Source organism: Apus apus, chromosome 2 (assembly GCF_020740795.1).
Source record: "Apus apus isolate bApuApu2 chromosome 2, bApuApu2.pri.cur, whole genome shotgun sequence".
Lineage (NCBI taxonomy): Eukaryota > Metazoa > Chordata > Aves > Apodiformes > Apodidae > Apus > Apus apus.
This window is the reverse complement of record NC_067283.1, coordinates 5,054,169-5,069,578: the sequence shown is the minus strand read 5'-3', so window position 1 is coordinate 5,069,578 and position 15,410 is coordinate 5,054,169. Positions and strand designations below refer to the sequence as shown.

The 15,410-nt window shown below is 47.6% G+C and overlaps 1 protein-coding gene across 5 annotated transcripts in view; it reads left to right on the top strand.

The window, feature by feature from the left end:
- LOC127381833 (mitogen-activated protein kinase kinase kinase 3-like) overlaps positions 1 to 15,410 on the top strand; it is an 81,041-nt gene that overhangs the window by 42,727 nt on the left and 22,904 nt on the right. For 3 of the 5 annotated variants that reach the window (XM_051612672.1, XM_051612667.1, XM_051612668.1), the window contains 4 exons: positions 4,986 to 5,029; positions 6,046 to 6,145; positions 12,093 to 12,206; positions 13,671 to 13,782. In XM_051612672.1, the coding sequence (XP_051468632.1) occupies positions 4,986 to 5,029; positions 6,046 to 6,145; positions 12,093 to 12,206; positions 13,671 to 13,782 (370 nt within the window). The remainder of the gene's footprint in view (positions 1 to 4,985; positions 5,030 to 6,045; positions 6,146 to 12,092; positions 12,207 to 13,670; positions 13,783 to 15,410) is intronic. The other 2 variants (XM_051612669.1, XM_051612670.1) reach the window with 2 other exon arrangements.

Below are 15,410 nucleotides of genomic sequence, written 5' to 3'. Positions count from 1 at the left end.
AAGCTGGAATGAGCCGCCCTTGGTGCAGTGCTGAAGGGAAGGAGAGGCCCCTCGTTGTGATTTTTCTGCCTTTATTGACCTCGGATTAATTCTGGAGTCAGGCTTCGCCCCAGGTGGTTTGTGAGGAAACCATAGATTTGGGTGGAAGGAGCGATCCGAAGAGCCTGTCTCTGTTGTGTCTCAGCATGGGCAAAACTGTCCCCTGGTTAGATTCGGCAAGAGCAGCTTTAAAAGCAAGGCACAAAGATGGGGTCCGAGCAGAACGCGATTCCTGATGGTGGCTGAATCTGGGAGGAAGAGAGGACCCGCGGAAAGGAATTTTGGGGGAAGCCTTTGAACTTGGTGTTTTGTCCGGGATTTTGCAGCATGGCAGGTCCAGGTGCTTCAGCTCTTGGTGCCACACTGGTGCATGGGGAGGTGTGGAGGTCCTGGGCTGCAGCTGGTGGCGTCAAGGAGATGCAGCGAGGGGGTGACGTCCCTGCACCGTTGGTCACCTTTTTCCACAGGCATGGCATAGTTCAGCTTGGACCCAAGCCCCCGGTCTGACCAGCCCCTCTGGGTGCTCAGCAGCTGAGAGTGCTCAGCACCTCCTGTTCCTCCAAAGCCACTTCCATTTTAGGCCCAATTGTGTGTTTTCCTGCTCTCCGTGTGTGCTTTTATTACAAACAGCAGTCAGCTCTTCAGGGATCTCTGTATAAGATCGTGATTCACCTCGTTTGGAAACGCTTTTTCCATTTTTTTTTTCATTTTTTTTTTTTTTTCCAGAGTTTTCCTTAATCTAAACCAGTGCACAGAGCTGCTTGCTCCAGCTCCGGGGGCTGAGCTTGGCCAAGCCCACTGGGGTGCATGGTCCCCAGATGAGCTCCTTGTGGACAGAAAAGGTCACCCCCTTTTCCCCATCCCCCCTCCACCAATTCCCAACAGTGCTTCCTCAGAAGCTCGGCAGTTGTGGTCTTTTCATGGCATTAGAAGTTTTGAGGAAGGAGCTAAAAATACCTCAAAGAAAGCCTGGAAAGATGGCGAGGGCATTGCTTTTTCCTTTCTGAGGCAGATGGCAAGGAAAGAGTAGAATACCATTTGTTAGCGGGGCTGGAGGAAATGCCGGCACAAGGATCTCGGAGGAGGAATTATTCCAGAAACGAAGGGAATTACTGTGGTATTTCCTGTCGGGATTGTTGCTCATTTTGTTTGTGTTGCAGCAGGGCCTACAGGCGCCAGCCGAGACGCGGGCTCCGTGTCTTAGGGAAACGCACGTGGAGAGGGAAAGTTGCTCAGCACACACGACCCAGGAGATCAGATATCTAAGTTCTGTGCTTGGCTCTGCCACTCTGCTCCACAGAACGAATCGCAGAGTGGTTTGACTAGGAAGGGACCATGAAAGATCATCTAGCTCGACCCCGCTGCCTTGGGCAGGGACACTTCGCGCTAGACCAGGTTGCTCAGAGCCCCATCCCACCTGGCCTAGAATACTTCCAGTGCTGGAGCATCCGCAGCTTCTCTGGGCAACCTGTGTCGGTGTCTCACCAACTTCATAGTAAAAAAATCCTTCCTTGTATCCAACCAAAAATCTGGCCTCTTGCAGTTTAAAACTGGTGCCCCTTGTCCTATCACTGCAGGACCTGGTAAAAAGTCTCTCTCCATCTTATAACACCTCCTGTACATATTGAAAGGCTGCAATAAGGTCTTCCCAGAGCCTTCTCTCCCCCAGGCTGGGCTTTTTCTTCTCATCGTTAGGTGTAATAACTCATGCCTTTGTGCCTCAGTTTCCCCTGCTTGCTCTTGTTACCTGTCTCGTCTTTCCTGGTGCTCCATGAAGCCATCACTGAAATCCCCTGCCAGAGCTCAGCGTTGAAGGCTGGTGTCTTGCAGCACGGCCTTACTCCTCTCCTCCTCTGTGTTTAACACGCACACACTTCTTGAATGTCTGAGCTTGTTCTCCTCCACCAACTGATGACCTCTTGATTGCGAGGAGAACAAGGCTGCCTTTAACCTCATTTGACAACTGATGGCAGGGAGGGTAAACAGGATGACTTGGATTGTGCAAGGAGGAGCTGCCGTTGTCTTCATTCCTCACACAATTGCAGAAGTGAGTAGGACCCAGCAGCCTCCACCACCCGTGCCTCTTCCATCACCTGCCCTCGTTTGCACCTTGTGTTGAGGTCCTCGTGGAGAAGATGCTGGTCCTGCCTTCCACTCCCATCGTGCATTTGAGAGGCTGGGTACATGCTTGCTTGAGGTTTTGCTCCAGCACTTGGCAGTGCCCCAGACTCCCTGTGTAATCTCAAACCAGTTGCTCCAAACCAGATTTCCATGGGTGTAAAAAATCACAGCCTGCTCCAGCATTTAGGAAGTGCTTTGCATCCCCCTGGGACTTCCTAGTGCTTTGGGCACTGCCCACGTGTTGTTTTTTTTTCATATAAAGGAAAAAAGTATGTGTTCCTGATAGCAGTGATGAATTCAGCTTTAGCTTTGTGTCAAAAACATGAGCAAGCCAGGGGAAGATTGCAAAATAAAACTGTAACCAACTTCTCAAACAACGTGTATATATATTTCTTCCTTCTTCTAAGTGCTTAGGAGGTTAAAGTCTTGGTTGTTTTTGGTTTTTTTTTTGAGGGAGGCAAGAGGTAGTGGGTTTTATATCAGCAAAAAGAGGAATTATTAATTAATGAAGTGGGTTTTCCTTCTGCAGCTGGTGTGTTTGTTGCTCTGCTCAGAGGCAGATTGGAGCAGCGTGGGGCAGCTGGCTTACTTCTGCTGGCTTTGGGCCATAGCACATCAGCCCTGTTGTTGATGTAGAAGAAAAGGATGCAGCAAGGTCGTGGCTCCTTTTTTTTATTTTATTTTATTTTTTTTCCCTTCTCTCTCTGGAGCTTTATACAAGTGTTTTGACGTTTTCCAGCCACAAGCTGTTTTTCAAAACCTGTACTTGTCTGCGAAATCCGTCTTGCTCAGCACAAACAGGCAGCCCGTGCTGTGTCCCAACTCTGGGCAGCATTTGGGTCTGCACTGAAAGTGAAACCTGTGTTTTGAAAGGTTTCCTGCAGCAAGGCTGTGGAGCTGCAGGAGCTTTTCCCCTTACACATCCTGCTTCTTTGTAAAGAGAAACCTCGAAAGTTCCTTGCCCTGATTTTTTTTTCCCTCTTACTTTAGAGAAGGGCTTTGCAGAGCTACATGCAGTGAACCCGCTCTGGCTGGTTAACTGGCAGCATCCAGGAGGGATGAACCAGCCAGGCCCTGTTCAGAGAGGCACATGCAAATAAAAATTGCCATGAAAGAGCCCATATCTCTTTTTCTTTTCCACCAGAGATCATTCAAGGTGGCATTCTTGCCCGTCTCTCTAGAATGATTTGAACCTTCAACACTACGTTGTTTGTGGTCATCTCTTCATTCTTTTGAATTTTGTGCTGGTTTAGAATTAGTTTGCTATCTTTATGGGCTGGGTCTGGTTCTAGAAGTGAACCTGGAGTTTGTCCAAATGTTGTGGGTCTGGAGAACTGGCTGTAGACACCGAGGTGATGTAAGTGCCTGTTTAGCACAGGCCTGTAACATTGCTGGAGTGCCCCATTTGGTGACTGTCCCAGCACTGGTTCTTCCCAGCCTTTCTGCAAACACAGAAAATGTCATGAGCAGAGATAAAAAGGATGTGTTTCGGATGATCCAACATGTTTACCCTGAATCCGCTGGGTTTTTTTTAAGCTTTTCAACTGAATTGCCTCAAGTCTTGACTTCCTGAACTTCAATGGGTGTTTGCAGAACTCGAAGAGCTGTCAGTTTAAAAATAAACTGAAGAGTGCCTGTCCAGCTCATTTTCCTCATTAGAGACAAAGCTGTTTCACTGTGGCTCTGCTTTCCCTCTGAGAAGATGGAAAGTGTGCCTTCACGAGTTGGCAATCCAGGACTAGAGATAAGGTTCTTGCTCAGGAAGGGCTGTCACCCACCCATTCAGGGATTATCCCTGTGAGATGCAGGCAGCAGGGAACCAAGCCCTCCCTGGTGTTCCACCTCGGAGGGAGGTGGTGAGTGCTTTTTTCTCCATGCTTGTGTGCACTGGTGTGGGCAGAGCCCTGGTTAACTCAGGTGACTAAACCTGGTCTGGAAAGTAAAGAAGGTTTTGATCTGCCTTGGGGACCGTTGGAAAGTCCTGGAATAAGCCAAAGGGTGCTGGAGGGATGCTTGGCTCAGGCTTGGTCTGAGAAGCTGAATGAATTAAAAGGTTCCTTATGGTCTCAATTGCTGTTAAATATGTACAAATAGAGGATGGGAGAAGTGGCTGTTTCTAGTCCCTGTACAGTTGTGTGCCCAGCCAGCCCGTGATTCTGCTGGCTCTTTGGACATATTTTCATTATTTCTGTTGAGGTGAGCAACAGGTCAGTTCAGGGTGAGTATTTGCTGTGTATGTGGTGATCATCACTGTAGTGATGCCTGGAAAACTTTGCATTTTGTAGGTCCTAACAAAATAACAGCCACCCACCACCCACCCAGCACTGTTACCTTAAAATCCACAATTGTCTCTCCACTTCCATTATAAGACACTTGTTTTTACTGCTTAGTTTTTTGCCCCAAATATTCTCTAAGCATTGCTTGTTGGATTTCTAAGAAGAGTACTGGGGTAAAACCATGGTAGGTGCTGAAGATGGACGGACATGTTTGCCTCTTTGATAACAGTGCCTTTTTCCCCACTGAGTTCAGAGCATTCAAACATTTCCACTTGTATTAATGTATTTTACTAAAACTAGCAGTTGTACAGATAGGTGAGTGTCTTCTTATTTACAGAATACCTCAGCTTTTGACAAGCACATTTATCAGCAATGTGGAGTTTCCCCAAAGTCTGCGAGTCCTGCAGCTTGGCCCTAGATAGAGCAGATACCCACTGGAGTTAGGGGAGTCTCTGGAGACTCCTCTAGGAGAGCTGCTGGTAGCTTTGGATCTGTACGTCAATCTGGGATGCAGCTGGAGACCTAACCATGTTCTGCTTTTCCTTCCAGCAGCGCAATGTCAGGATCAAGTTTGAATATGAAGGAGAGAAAAGGTACGTTCCCAACCCAGTGCCCCCTGTACGTGCACAGGGACAAATTACCCTTTTTGCCCAACACTTGTCCTGCTGACTTCAGCCAGCTGCAGATGAGCTCACAGCAGGATTCATCTCCCTGAAATCAACTACAGTTTTATATCCAAGAGCCTTGCCTTGTCATCCCGTTTGCCACAAGTACCTCCTGGGATTTGCATGCAGGCAAAGTGTTTCCAAGCTGGAAGTCATTAAATGCCTCTTCCCAAGGACATGGGGTGCACGCTTGGATCCTTTTTTTAATTCTTGAGCCCTGCTGAACCACAGCTGAGCTGCAACTGTACAGAAATATGTTATTTGATTAGCAGCCTACGACACTTACTTAAGATAACCAGATTTTGGGCACGAGTCCCATAAAAATAGAGCTGGGAGTTAAAGCTTGCCTGCCCTTCCCTGCTTGACATTTTCATGGAATCACCTCTGCTTGGTGACTGCAGCAGGGCAGGACACAGGGCTGGAAACTTGCAGGCTGATGGTCCAAGTTGCATGTTAAAGCCAAAGTAAATTTAAGTAATGTCACCACAGGGCTAGACTGAACCTGCTGATATGTACCCATAGAGCTGCTGCATGTACAGGAGAGTCATAGGATGCCACCAAACTGCACAGTTCTTTCATCCTTCCTCCCTACTCAGAGCCACTGGCTGAAAATGGAGGTGATACATCACTGACCAGTGCCTGACTCTGGGTCTTCTCCAGTGGAGGGCTCCTGGGCTTTCTTCTTTTCCATCTGTACCTCACAGCAAGGGGAAGAGCAGAAGAGCTGCACTAGGGTTTTTGGTAGGTGTTCTTGCAAGGTAGATCAAGTTTCCTCTTGGGCATAGCAGATGAGTAGCATTTCTTAGGAGTCTAAAAGCAAAGAGCAGCTTTATGCTTTGTGATAGAAGAATACAGATCCTTTCTTCTGAATTGTCAGTCTGATCCCAAATTCCAGTATGCTTCTATTAAATTGAGACTGTTGTTGTACTTGTTTGTGTATACAGGATTATCCAGTTTGCAAGACCAGTCAGATTCAAAGAAGTGGTGCAGAAGGTCACGGATGCTTTTGGACAGACAATGGACTTAGTCTGTGTGAACAATGAGGTACTCTTCTCCTTACTGCTAATTTTGGGGTGTTTAGGTACCCACTTCAGAATTGAGCAGTCGTTTGTTCTTGAGGCCCTAATTTAGTGTTGTAAGTGAATGTGAAGAAGAATAATGATATGGTTCCCAGGTATTAAGCGTACAAGAGCTGTTGTCTGGGCACAGCTCAGATGGATTCTCAGGCTCAAAGTCAGACTCTCCCCTTCTCAAAATTATTTCAGTTATAGCCTGTTAAATGGTGAGATAAGAACATTGTCCTCCCCCTCAGAACAAAACAAAACAAAAAATCCCCCTAACTCAAGGTAAGGAATTAAGTAATTGATATCTATGTCATATCATAGAATGGTTTGACTGGAAGGGACCTTAAAGACCATCTAGTTCCAACCTCCCTGCGTGAGGGTTGCTCAGAGCCCCATCCAACCTGCCCTTCAACACTTCCAGGGATGGAGCTTCCATGACATCCCTGATGGAGACAGATTGTCAGTTCAGCTGTTCAGTCAGCAGTGTTAGGCATCTCCCCATCACAACAAGACTGACTTTCACAGTTTGTCTGTCTGTTGGCTGTCCTGAGGGCCATGTTAGGTGACTGTAGGCTGCTGCATGTCTGGGTTGGATGTGAAGCTTCCCATCTTGGGGACAGCTGTAGAAGCATGGTGAAGTGCAGAGCATGAGGGACAGTGCTGCTAACAGAGTGTACTTTTGTCTAGCACTGACTTTGTTCCACCCCAGGACCATGTGCATATTCTTGTGGTTAGGTCTGCAGTGGAATCTGGAGCACTGCAGGTTCCCCTAGCAGGTCCTGTGGGCACATAAAGGCAGCCAAGAAACCTTCCTTCTGTGATCCTTGTGTTTTAAGGCTTGAAGACAGTTTTTCTCCAACCTTCTTTATGACACAGGCCACTGTGGTTTTCCAGCTTCTTCTTTGAGCCCAGCACTGTGTCTGAAAGGAGGGTACTGATGAGGGCCTTTTCCTTGAAGGGAGCAATCCCTGGCATCTGGTTCTGTGTGCTCAGGGTTTCCCTGTGGGGCATCTTGCCATGGACTGGGCAGACAGCTGGGGCCACTGAACTCTTAAGGTGGGTTTGGCTTTGGGAAGGAGAAGAGGACCAGATAATGAATCAATAGGCTTTTAAATACCAATTCTTTTGGCTCTGTCCTGGCAAATTGCTTGTTCAAGTATTAATTGCAAATGACTGAACAGCCTTTCATTAATGTGTGAATAGAGAGGCACGTCATGAAGAGAGCTTTCTCTCTCTTTCATCCCCCCCTTTCTCTTTTTTTTGTGCCTTCCTTTTGTTTCAATGGAGATTTGCTCCACAAAAAGATTGTTATTCTTTTATAATAGGTACCTCATGATACGAAAGTGTCTGCAGGGTTTTGGCTTTGAATGTGGTCAGGTTTCTAATCTTGGTCATTCTCTGACAGCCCTCCCGGGAAAAGCCTGCCATTGAATTCTCCAGAAGTGACTCATTTCATTCCAGGTTTCTTTCCACTGGAAGAGGGACTTTTTTTTTTTCCCCCAGCAATGGCAAACAGAAGCTTAAATAATGCATTTTATCCCATGTTAGAGTCTGTGTTCCTGGGCATGTGCACAGCACAGAGCAGGATTGGGAGCAGGCCTTTGGGTACTCTAAACTTCTTAGGGTTGAAAAGGAGCTTCAGTGGTTTGCTTTCCTACACATGGAAATTCCTCCTTGTGAAAACCCACACTTTTGGGAAAGGTCTGAGCAGTAGCAATTCAGAGTTGTTGTGGAAACACTATAAACAGGCAGATTGACCTTTTTGGGGAGAGCCTACATGTCCACATGGTGACACCCTGCCATCTGGCTCTTGGCATGTTCTGGGTCAGGTTTTTTAGTCTCATGACTGCAAGTCTCAGAGGTACCCTGGACACAGACTCACTACAGTTGAATGTTTCACTCTTTCTTCACTCCCAAATGGAACTGTGCAGTAATTGTTGCTCTTGCAGTAGCACCTGGTAGCCCAAAATGACACTGAGGTCACCAGGCCTTTACAAAAGCTCACTAAGTGGCAGTCCCTGTCCTGGTGAGGCAGGAGTCCTGAAGCCAGGATCAGGGAGATGAGCATGCCAGCTGGGTGGAGCAGGGGTACACATGAATCACATCCTGGTGGGACCATGGAATCAGTGAGCTTGGGCTGGTATAGATAAGAGTAGGGCCTGGCCATGGGTGTACCAGATGGGGCATGTCTACATGTTAGTCCTAGGCTGGGCTCATCAAAACCTTGCCTGGGCATGGACAACACGGCATGGTGTTATGGATTGAAAGATTGGCTTCTGCAGCAAATGCTCTGTCTGAATTGGATCTGCATGCACTGCTGAACAGCTGCTCCAGGTGTGACAAAGTGTTACCTTGTCATTTGTCCCATCTCCATCACCAGCTTGTGATGTGACCTGGGGCAGAACACAGAACCTCGGTGTGCCACCGGTTCCTTTCTGACCTCTCCTGGCATATCTCCTCTGAGGCTGTTCCTCAGCATCATTTCAAAAGGTTAGGGAGAGTTAAAGGTTAGGCAAGTGGTAGAAGCTCCATTCTGAGGTGGGGGGGAGAAGTGTTTCAAAGTGTATTTAACAAACATTTGTCGAGAATTGTTGATGCCAGTTGGTCCTGCACTGGGCAGGAAGATGAACTAATTGACCTCTCAGATTTTTCCCCAACCCTGTTTCCTACTATTCTTTGGCTTTCTGTAGTGTCTTACAGAGTGAGGTCTTGCATTACTGTTGTAGTCAGTGAAAACTCACCCTTTGCACTCCCTTTCTTAGACTGCAGTGAACTGACCATGAAGTCCCATACTTAAAACATGAGGCTCCAGGGGACTATACAGTTTAAAAGCAAGAAGCAAATCTAATCTTTGTTTAGTGAAACTTCTGTGTAGGTAAACTTTGCTGTTCATCACAGATACTCACTCTGTTAGAATAAACCCAGTTACTGGAAATGTACCCTGGCAATTAGTTCTGTGGTTCTGCATGAGTCTATATTTAGTTTCATGCCTAGTAGATATCTGTTCCTAATATCCATATGTGCCACAGACTGGAAGCCAAATGGAGCAAAATCTACTTGCCAGATGTGGGTAATAGGTAAAGCCAAGTTAAATACTGGCTCCAGTCCCTTCTACAGGAGGGCAATTTCTGCCTGATGTTTTTGGCTCCTCTGAAGCAGGCAGATGTGTTAATGTAGAGATATTGGAGTGAGACAGAGTGACCTGAAGAACATTCTGTTCAACAGCAGCTGAGTGATTGCTCTGAAAACTTGTGAGGAGCTCAGTAAAGAGAGGGGTGAGCCATGGGACTGTGCTTACGGTTCGGAGTCACATTCTGCTTGGTGGTGAAATGAGGGGGAACAGGGTTCTCCTTTCTGGTTGGGTGAGTGTAGGAGAGAAGGCTTGTCTGCTTCATGCACCTGTGCAGCCCTTGTGAACTTCAAGAGGGTTAAGCAGATAATGTCTCTGTAGCTTTACTGCTTAAGGAAACAGACTGCCTGAGAACAGCTGCAAAGCATTTGGGAGGTGTATTCAATACCATCTTTGTCTGATATCTGCTGTAACCTCGGGTGATTAATTCAGATCCCAAAGTTTAACCATAGGCTAACAGTTTACTCCATGGATTTACTGAAAGCCCTGAATAGTTGATATCTACCCGGTGAGTACTTTCCTTTCATTCGTGTCCAAGCCCTGTCCCAGACTGGGAATCTGTTTCCAGCCTCACTTGTGAGGCCCAGCCCAGACAAGAATGGTGTTGGTGTTCTCTGTAAACCTCACAGCTGGTTAAGTCCCTTGCTTGGGAGGTAAGGGACACTTTCCTGAACTTTCCCCATCTGGTTTGGTTGAGAACTCAAGGACCTTCCTCAACAGCCTGCAGGACATCCTGAGGCAAGGCTTTCTCAAGAGTTTCTGTTAGAATCTTTTTCCTACACACAAATAACTAAATAACTTTTCAGACAAGGAATGCACAACTGGGTTATTCCTCTTCCTGGGGGAATCTGTTAAATGCTTTGCTCTGGAGGATCTTTCTCCATCTTTTGGTAGACATTTCTCAACCACCTTTGCATACCTTACACTGGAAGAGCACTCCTAAGTTAACCTGGAGTTTCTTTTGAGAAATGGCCTTGGCTTTGCTCAGCAGTTATCACTGCTTCCAGCAATTCCTTTTCTCACCTCTTAATCCCACTTCTGGATGTCTAACTCTCCCATGGAAGCTGCAGGGGTCCTTGTAAGAGTTGCAGTAAAGTTGGCTATTGCAGTGTCCTTTTGCAGACCTGGCTTTTAGGATCTCAAAGCTAAGTGCCTGAGGTGTGTGTGAGCTCAGGACCACAGCTGCAGGAGCTTGGCTTTCTTGTTAAGCATGATGTTCATCATATGAAATAGGTGGCCTGCATATGGCTGGGTTCCCTGTCTGCAAAATGGAGGTGAAGGATAACTTTCCTATCACGTGAGAGAGGAGGAACTTAATCCAAACCTTGAGTTAGTTGGTGACACTGCAGAGACAGCAGCCACACAGACACCTAAGATAGAGCTTGACAGGCTCAGGCTGTGATTCTTGGGTGAAGGAGGTGACTTGTAGCAGTTTACTGAGGTGAAACCTCATCTCTCTTGGCCAAGGCCCACAACTTTCCCTTGACCTGGTCATCTCCAGAGTCCTAGCCTCAGTGCACACAGTCTGAGGTGTATTTGTCTGCAGGGCCAACAGCCAAACCCGTGGCAACACCCTGGGATCAAACAGGCAGACATAGGCAGGTTTTGAATGTCGTTTTCTGGAGTGGTCATTCTGAGGTGCATTTGCTGTGGCTGGTGGCATGAACCCTGATCATCCAGAGGGCTGAGTTGCCTTTCAGAAGTTCTGGGGAGCTGTGGCTCCCAGTAAGACCAGTGGGAGCCTACTGAGAGCTGTGGCCACTCAGTTCCTTTGGTAGGTGGAACTGCTGTGTCCTTTGGCACAGGCACAAGTTGGATCCAGTGCCCACAGAAACCTACAGAGGCTGAGGTCTGCTTTTTATGAGATCAGGCAGAATGCCCCTGGATGAGGGGCGAAAAGGTGTGTTTTTAGTTTTGCCCCAGGGCTGCAGAAGGCCATAGAGCCCCTCTGAAGTGCAGCTGTGTTGGGTGTTGGAAGTTTTTCAGGCTGCCTGCAGGACTTGGTTCACCACACAGCAATGTCAGGAGGGCTAAATTCCCTCTGGAGGTATGAGGGCAATAGTCTGCCACTTAGCTGGAAAACATCAGGACCTTTAGCTGCCTGATAGGCAGGGTACTGTGTAGCTCTCTGTTGTATTTACCTTATAAAAAGCAGAAGCTGAGTTTGTCTTGCTGGGAGTCGAAGAAGTGGTTCTTGAAGGGAGAGCAGTGTACACCTTTCACATCAAAAGAGAAGAGACTCTTAATTGTTAGATGTTCCCAAACATTAAGCAGACTATGCCAGTTGCAGAAGTAGGGAAGGCCCCTGAGGTTCTACCTGAGTGAATCCTTGGGTGCAGCTCACTGCTTTCTTGGAGCACCACTGCACTACAGTCTTTCCAGGGGGAAACTTGGGAGGGATGTGTGGGGCTGTTTTGGGGCTGGGTAGCAGCAGGTCTTGCCTATAAACTCCAAGATCAGAGCAGCCCCAGAATAGCAGGCAGCAAGCATAAGGTTTCGTCTCAACCCGTCTCCTCTTCCCACTAGCTGAATTGGTGATGTGACCTTTAAGCTCTCTCCTTGCAGATGTTTTTTGTTGTGCTTTTTTTTTGTGTCTGTTCTTGGTAGATGGGAACTTGGAAGAAAACGTTAGAGCTCAGCAAGCTGGAGGGCACGGGGGCTCTGTTTTCCATCCGCCTGCTGGGGTTCCTTCCTCGTCCCCCAGTTCCCAGGCTGCTCACTGCAAGGATCTGGCTTCCTCTGTTTACCAAACAAGTGTGACACTGCCATGCTCTGGTGTTTGTTCGATCCCTTCCAGCTCCTGATCCCGCTGAAATCCCAGGAAGATTTGGACAAAGCGGTGGAGCAGCTGGAGCTGAGCCCTTCCCTGAAGAGCCTGCGAATCCTTGTGAGCGCTCCAAAGAAAGCGAACGTGAGCCCTTCACCTTCTCTGCTCTTCTGTGTCCAGAGTGAGGGGGCCTTGTTATTGTGCAGGGGAGTGGAAACGACCCTTCTGACAGTGCAGAGGGCAAGCTGGTCAGGAGGGGGTCACAGCCCTGCTCTGCCTCAGCTGCTCGGAAATCCTCCCGTGGTGGCAGCCCAGCGGCTGAGCTCAGCTCCCTCTGGCTCCTCCTGCAACCTGTGAGGGGTTAAATAACCTGCTGATTCTCAAACGAGGTTGAAGCCCTTGTGCTTTCTGCCTGGGGGTGCTGTCACCTCTCTGTGTTCTCCAAACGGAGGGTGATGCCCTGGCCCTCGCCATGCTGGGTGGCAGTGTGGGGACTGTTCCCTCCATGTGGTGCTGGCCGTGCTCAAGGCCAGAGAGAGCAAACTGGAGATTCCTTCAGCCTCCTGCAGAGCTGTCTTTCCCTCTCCCTCCTCCCCATTATTTATTTATTTGTTTTTCCTGAGCTCGGTGGATTTGCAGCTAAGCCCGTTAGCTTGACCTCCCCTGCTCAGAGTGTCTTGCCAAGCACATGCCGTGCTGCCCCAAGCACAGGCTGCAAAGCAAGGGATTTACAGATGTTGCAACTCTGTTTCTTCCATATATTTCCTAGAAGTGCTGGAGAGGCTGGGAATCTTGAAACTCAGTGCTTGTCCTTAAGATACCGCTGGTGCTCACAGCTCCTGGCACTTCTCCACTTTTGAGAGGCTCTCAAAAGGTGCAGGGAACAGAGTCCCAGGGGAAAACTCAGCCATCAAGCAGGATTTCCTAAATCCTGGGCAGAAATGAGCCAATCTGCCCTAGCAAGTGCAGGAACATTGCAGCATTGCAAGTTAACTACTTAGAGCTGAGCAGCCAGGTAGATTCTTGCATGTCTTTGAGAGCAGGTCAGACTCTTTCTGTAGCACGTAACCACACAAGAACATCTGGTTCCAGGGTCATACATAAAATTACCACTAAATCAAAATGCACTGTAGCATGTTTTAGTAAAACTTGGCCACTACCATTGAAGTTACCAGCTGAATTATAATTTCCTTGCTTTCCCCCTTATCTGTCTTCCATAGGAGAGACTCTGATCCTCCTCTCTCTTCTGCTCCTCTCCTCTGTTGCAGAGGAACCTGGAGAAGAAGTTCTGATTTTGGGACTGCAAACCTGGGTTCAGGGCAGGGATCAGTCTATCTGGAAATAATGCAGTGTGAGAATAGCCTTTTGTATCAAATACCTGTATTTATCATTAGCAAGCAGAGCACAATTTTATCTTATTAGAGTATTTTAATAATGGATGTGAATTGTTTCTGAATGACTTTTGGATCAGTCTAGATTGCATACGTGTCTTTTTTTTTTTCATGGTCCTTGGGTAATATGGTCATGGGGAGCCAAATGCAGGGTTTCACATGGTAAGTCTGCAAGGGCTCTGGCAGAGTCTGACCATTCCCTTTGTCTGATTGCCAGCTCCTCCAGCCAAACAACAGCAAACAGCATGAAATGAGGATCTCCAGATCCATGGGTGATATAATGGGATCCCTGTACAAGGACTCTGAGAGGACGCGGAAATACTCGACAGGTCAGTGAAACGCTCTGCAGGGTGTTTCGTGCTGTTACAAGGTGGGCCACCATCCTCTTTGTCTTTCCTGCCACAACCCTTTCCAGCCACAGTCTGAATGGCCACCCTGATGTCTCCCATCCAGAAGTTCAGTGGAGTTGCTGCTTATCTTCAGCTTGAGGAAAAGACTCCATGGGCTTCACAGGATGGACAAGGTTGTGCTAAGCAAGGAGTCTTGTTGGGCTTGAAAGCTGAGAAGAGCAGGGGATCTGAGGTGTAATTTTGGGGAGAAAATGCAGTCATAGAAATCTCCACTGAATTTGAAGCTACTGAGCTTCATCGAAGTGAAGAGTGAGAATCTATAGGAAGCCAAGTCATTTTCACACCTTGACATTTTTTCTTTTAACCATTTGCTCTTGTTCTCTGGGCAACTCTCCCCCTTTCCTCATTAGCAGAGTGATGCAGGTGATTCAGGTTCCTTAGCTCCTGAAGGGAGATCAGTCTCACTATATGAAGACCAAATACGTGTCTCTGTGCCACCTGGCTGTTCTTGTTGGTGAAATGAAGTCTGTATTAGTTGCTTTTGTGGTTTCTCAGGAGAATGGGTGTGTGCAGTGTTTTGTAGTGGTCACATTTCAGATGGAAGGGAGCATCTCCTTCCTTCCAAGGAGCTGGGAGTTGATACCTGCAGCCTCTGAAGCCAGGCTGGCAAATGCCTGGTTGCCTCTTGCAGCCCTGCAGGGACTGGAGGTTGTTTGTATCCTTGTGTGGTCTTTTCTTTGGTTTTCTGTGCTAGAGTTTATGCTTTTCTTGCTTTATAAAATACTGCAAGCTTTTTGAAGTGGCAAGTACTTTTGGTAAGCTGTCTGTAGGACCTTTTGTGTGAGCAACCTTGTAGGGTTTTATAGAGAGCAGGGTGCCTTGTGCAGAACTGGTAAAGCAGCCCACAGGACTGTATAGCAGGGTTATAATTAGTCACATTGCAACCTATGGGCAGGATGAATGATCTTGTCAGACAGTGAATGTACTCTGCTGCATTTGTGGGTGCTGGTTACGGGGTGATTTTTACAGATCCCTGTTGTTTCATACATTTGTTCAACAACTGTAGAAACGACAGCATCAGAAGCCTTGACTAATGTGGGGCTGTCCTGTGCAAATATCCATGAAGATATACTTCATTGTCTAAAGATCCTCTGTACTTACATGCCAGTAAATGCTTCCAAACTCCTTGTGCAACAAAAGAGCATTTTTCTCCAAGGATTTGCCCTTTCTCTGCATCATAGCCTGTGCTACCTTGAGAAGATCTCCTGTGTTTTGCTGCATCTGAGATCAATGATATTTAGGAAACGTTCTTCTAGGGTGGGTCCAATATGAGCCCTGTGCAGCCATACCCAGGCTCTTACTGAAGCCAGGAGTGGGTGGCACATGTATGAGAGCTCTCTCTGGTCCTGGTGTTTGGAGGTGCCAGGGATGTCTTATTCTGTTGTGGTGTCTTTTTTTCTAGATCACACAGCTCTCGGGAGTTTGCCCAGAGCCTGGCAGAGTCACTGGATGGCTCTGAATGAAATGCACACACACATACGTGGCAGGGCACAGAGCCTCAGCAGAGACTGTGCGTGTGCAAAACGTCTCTGCTGCTCCTTGTTGGC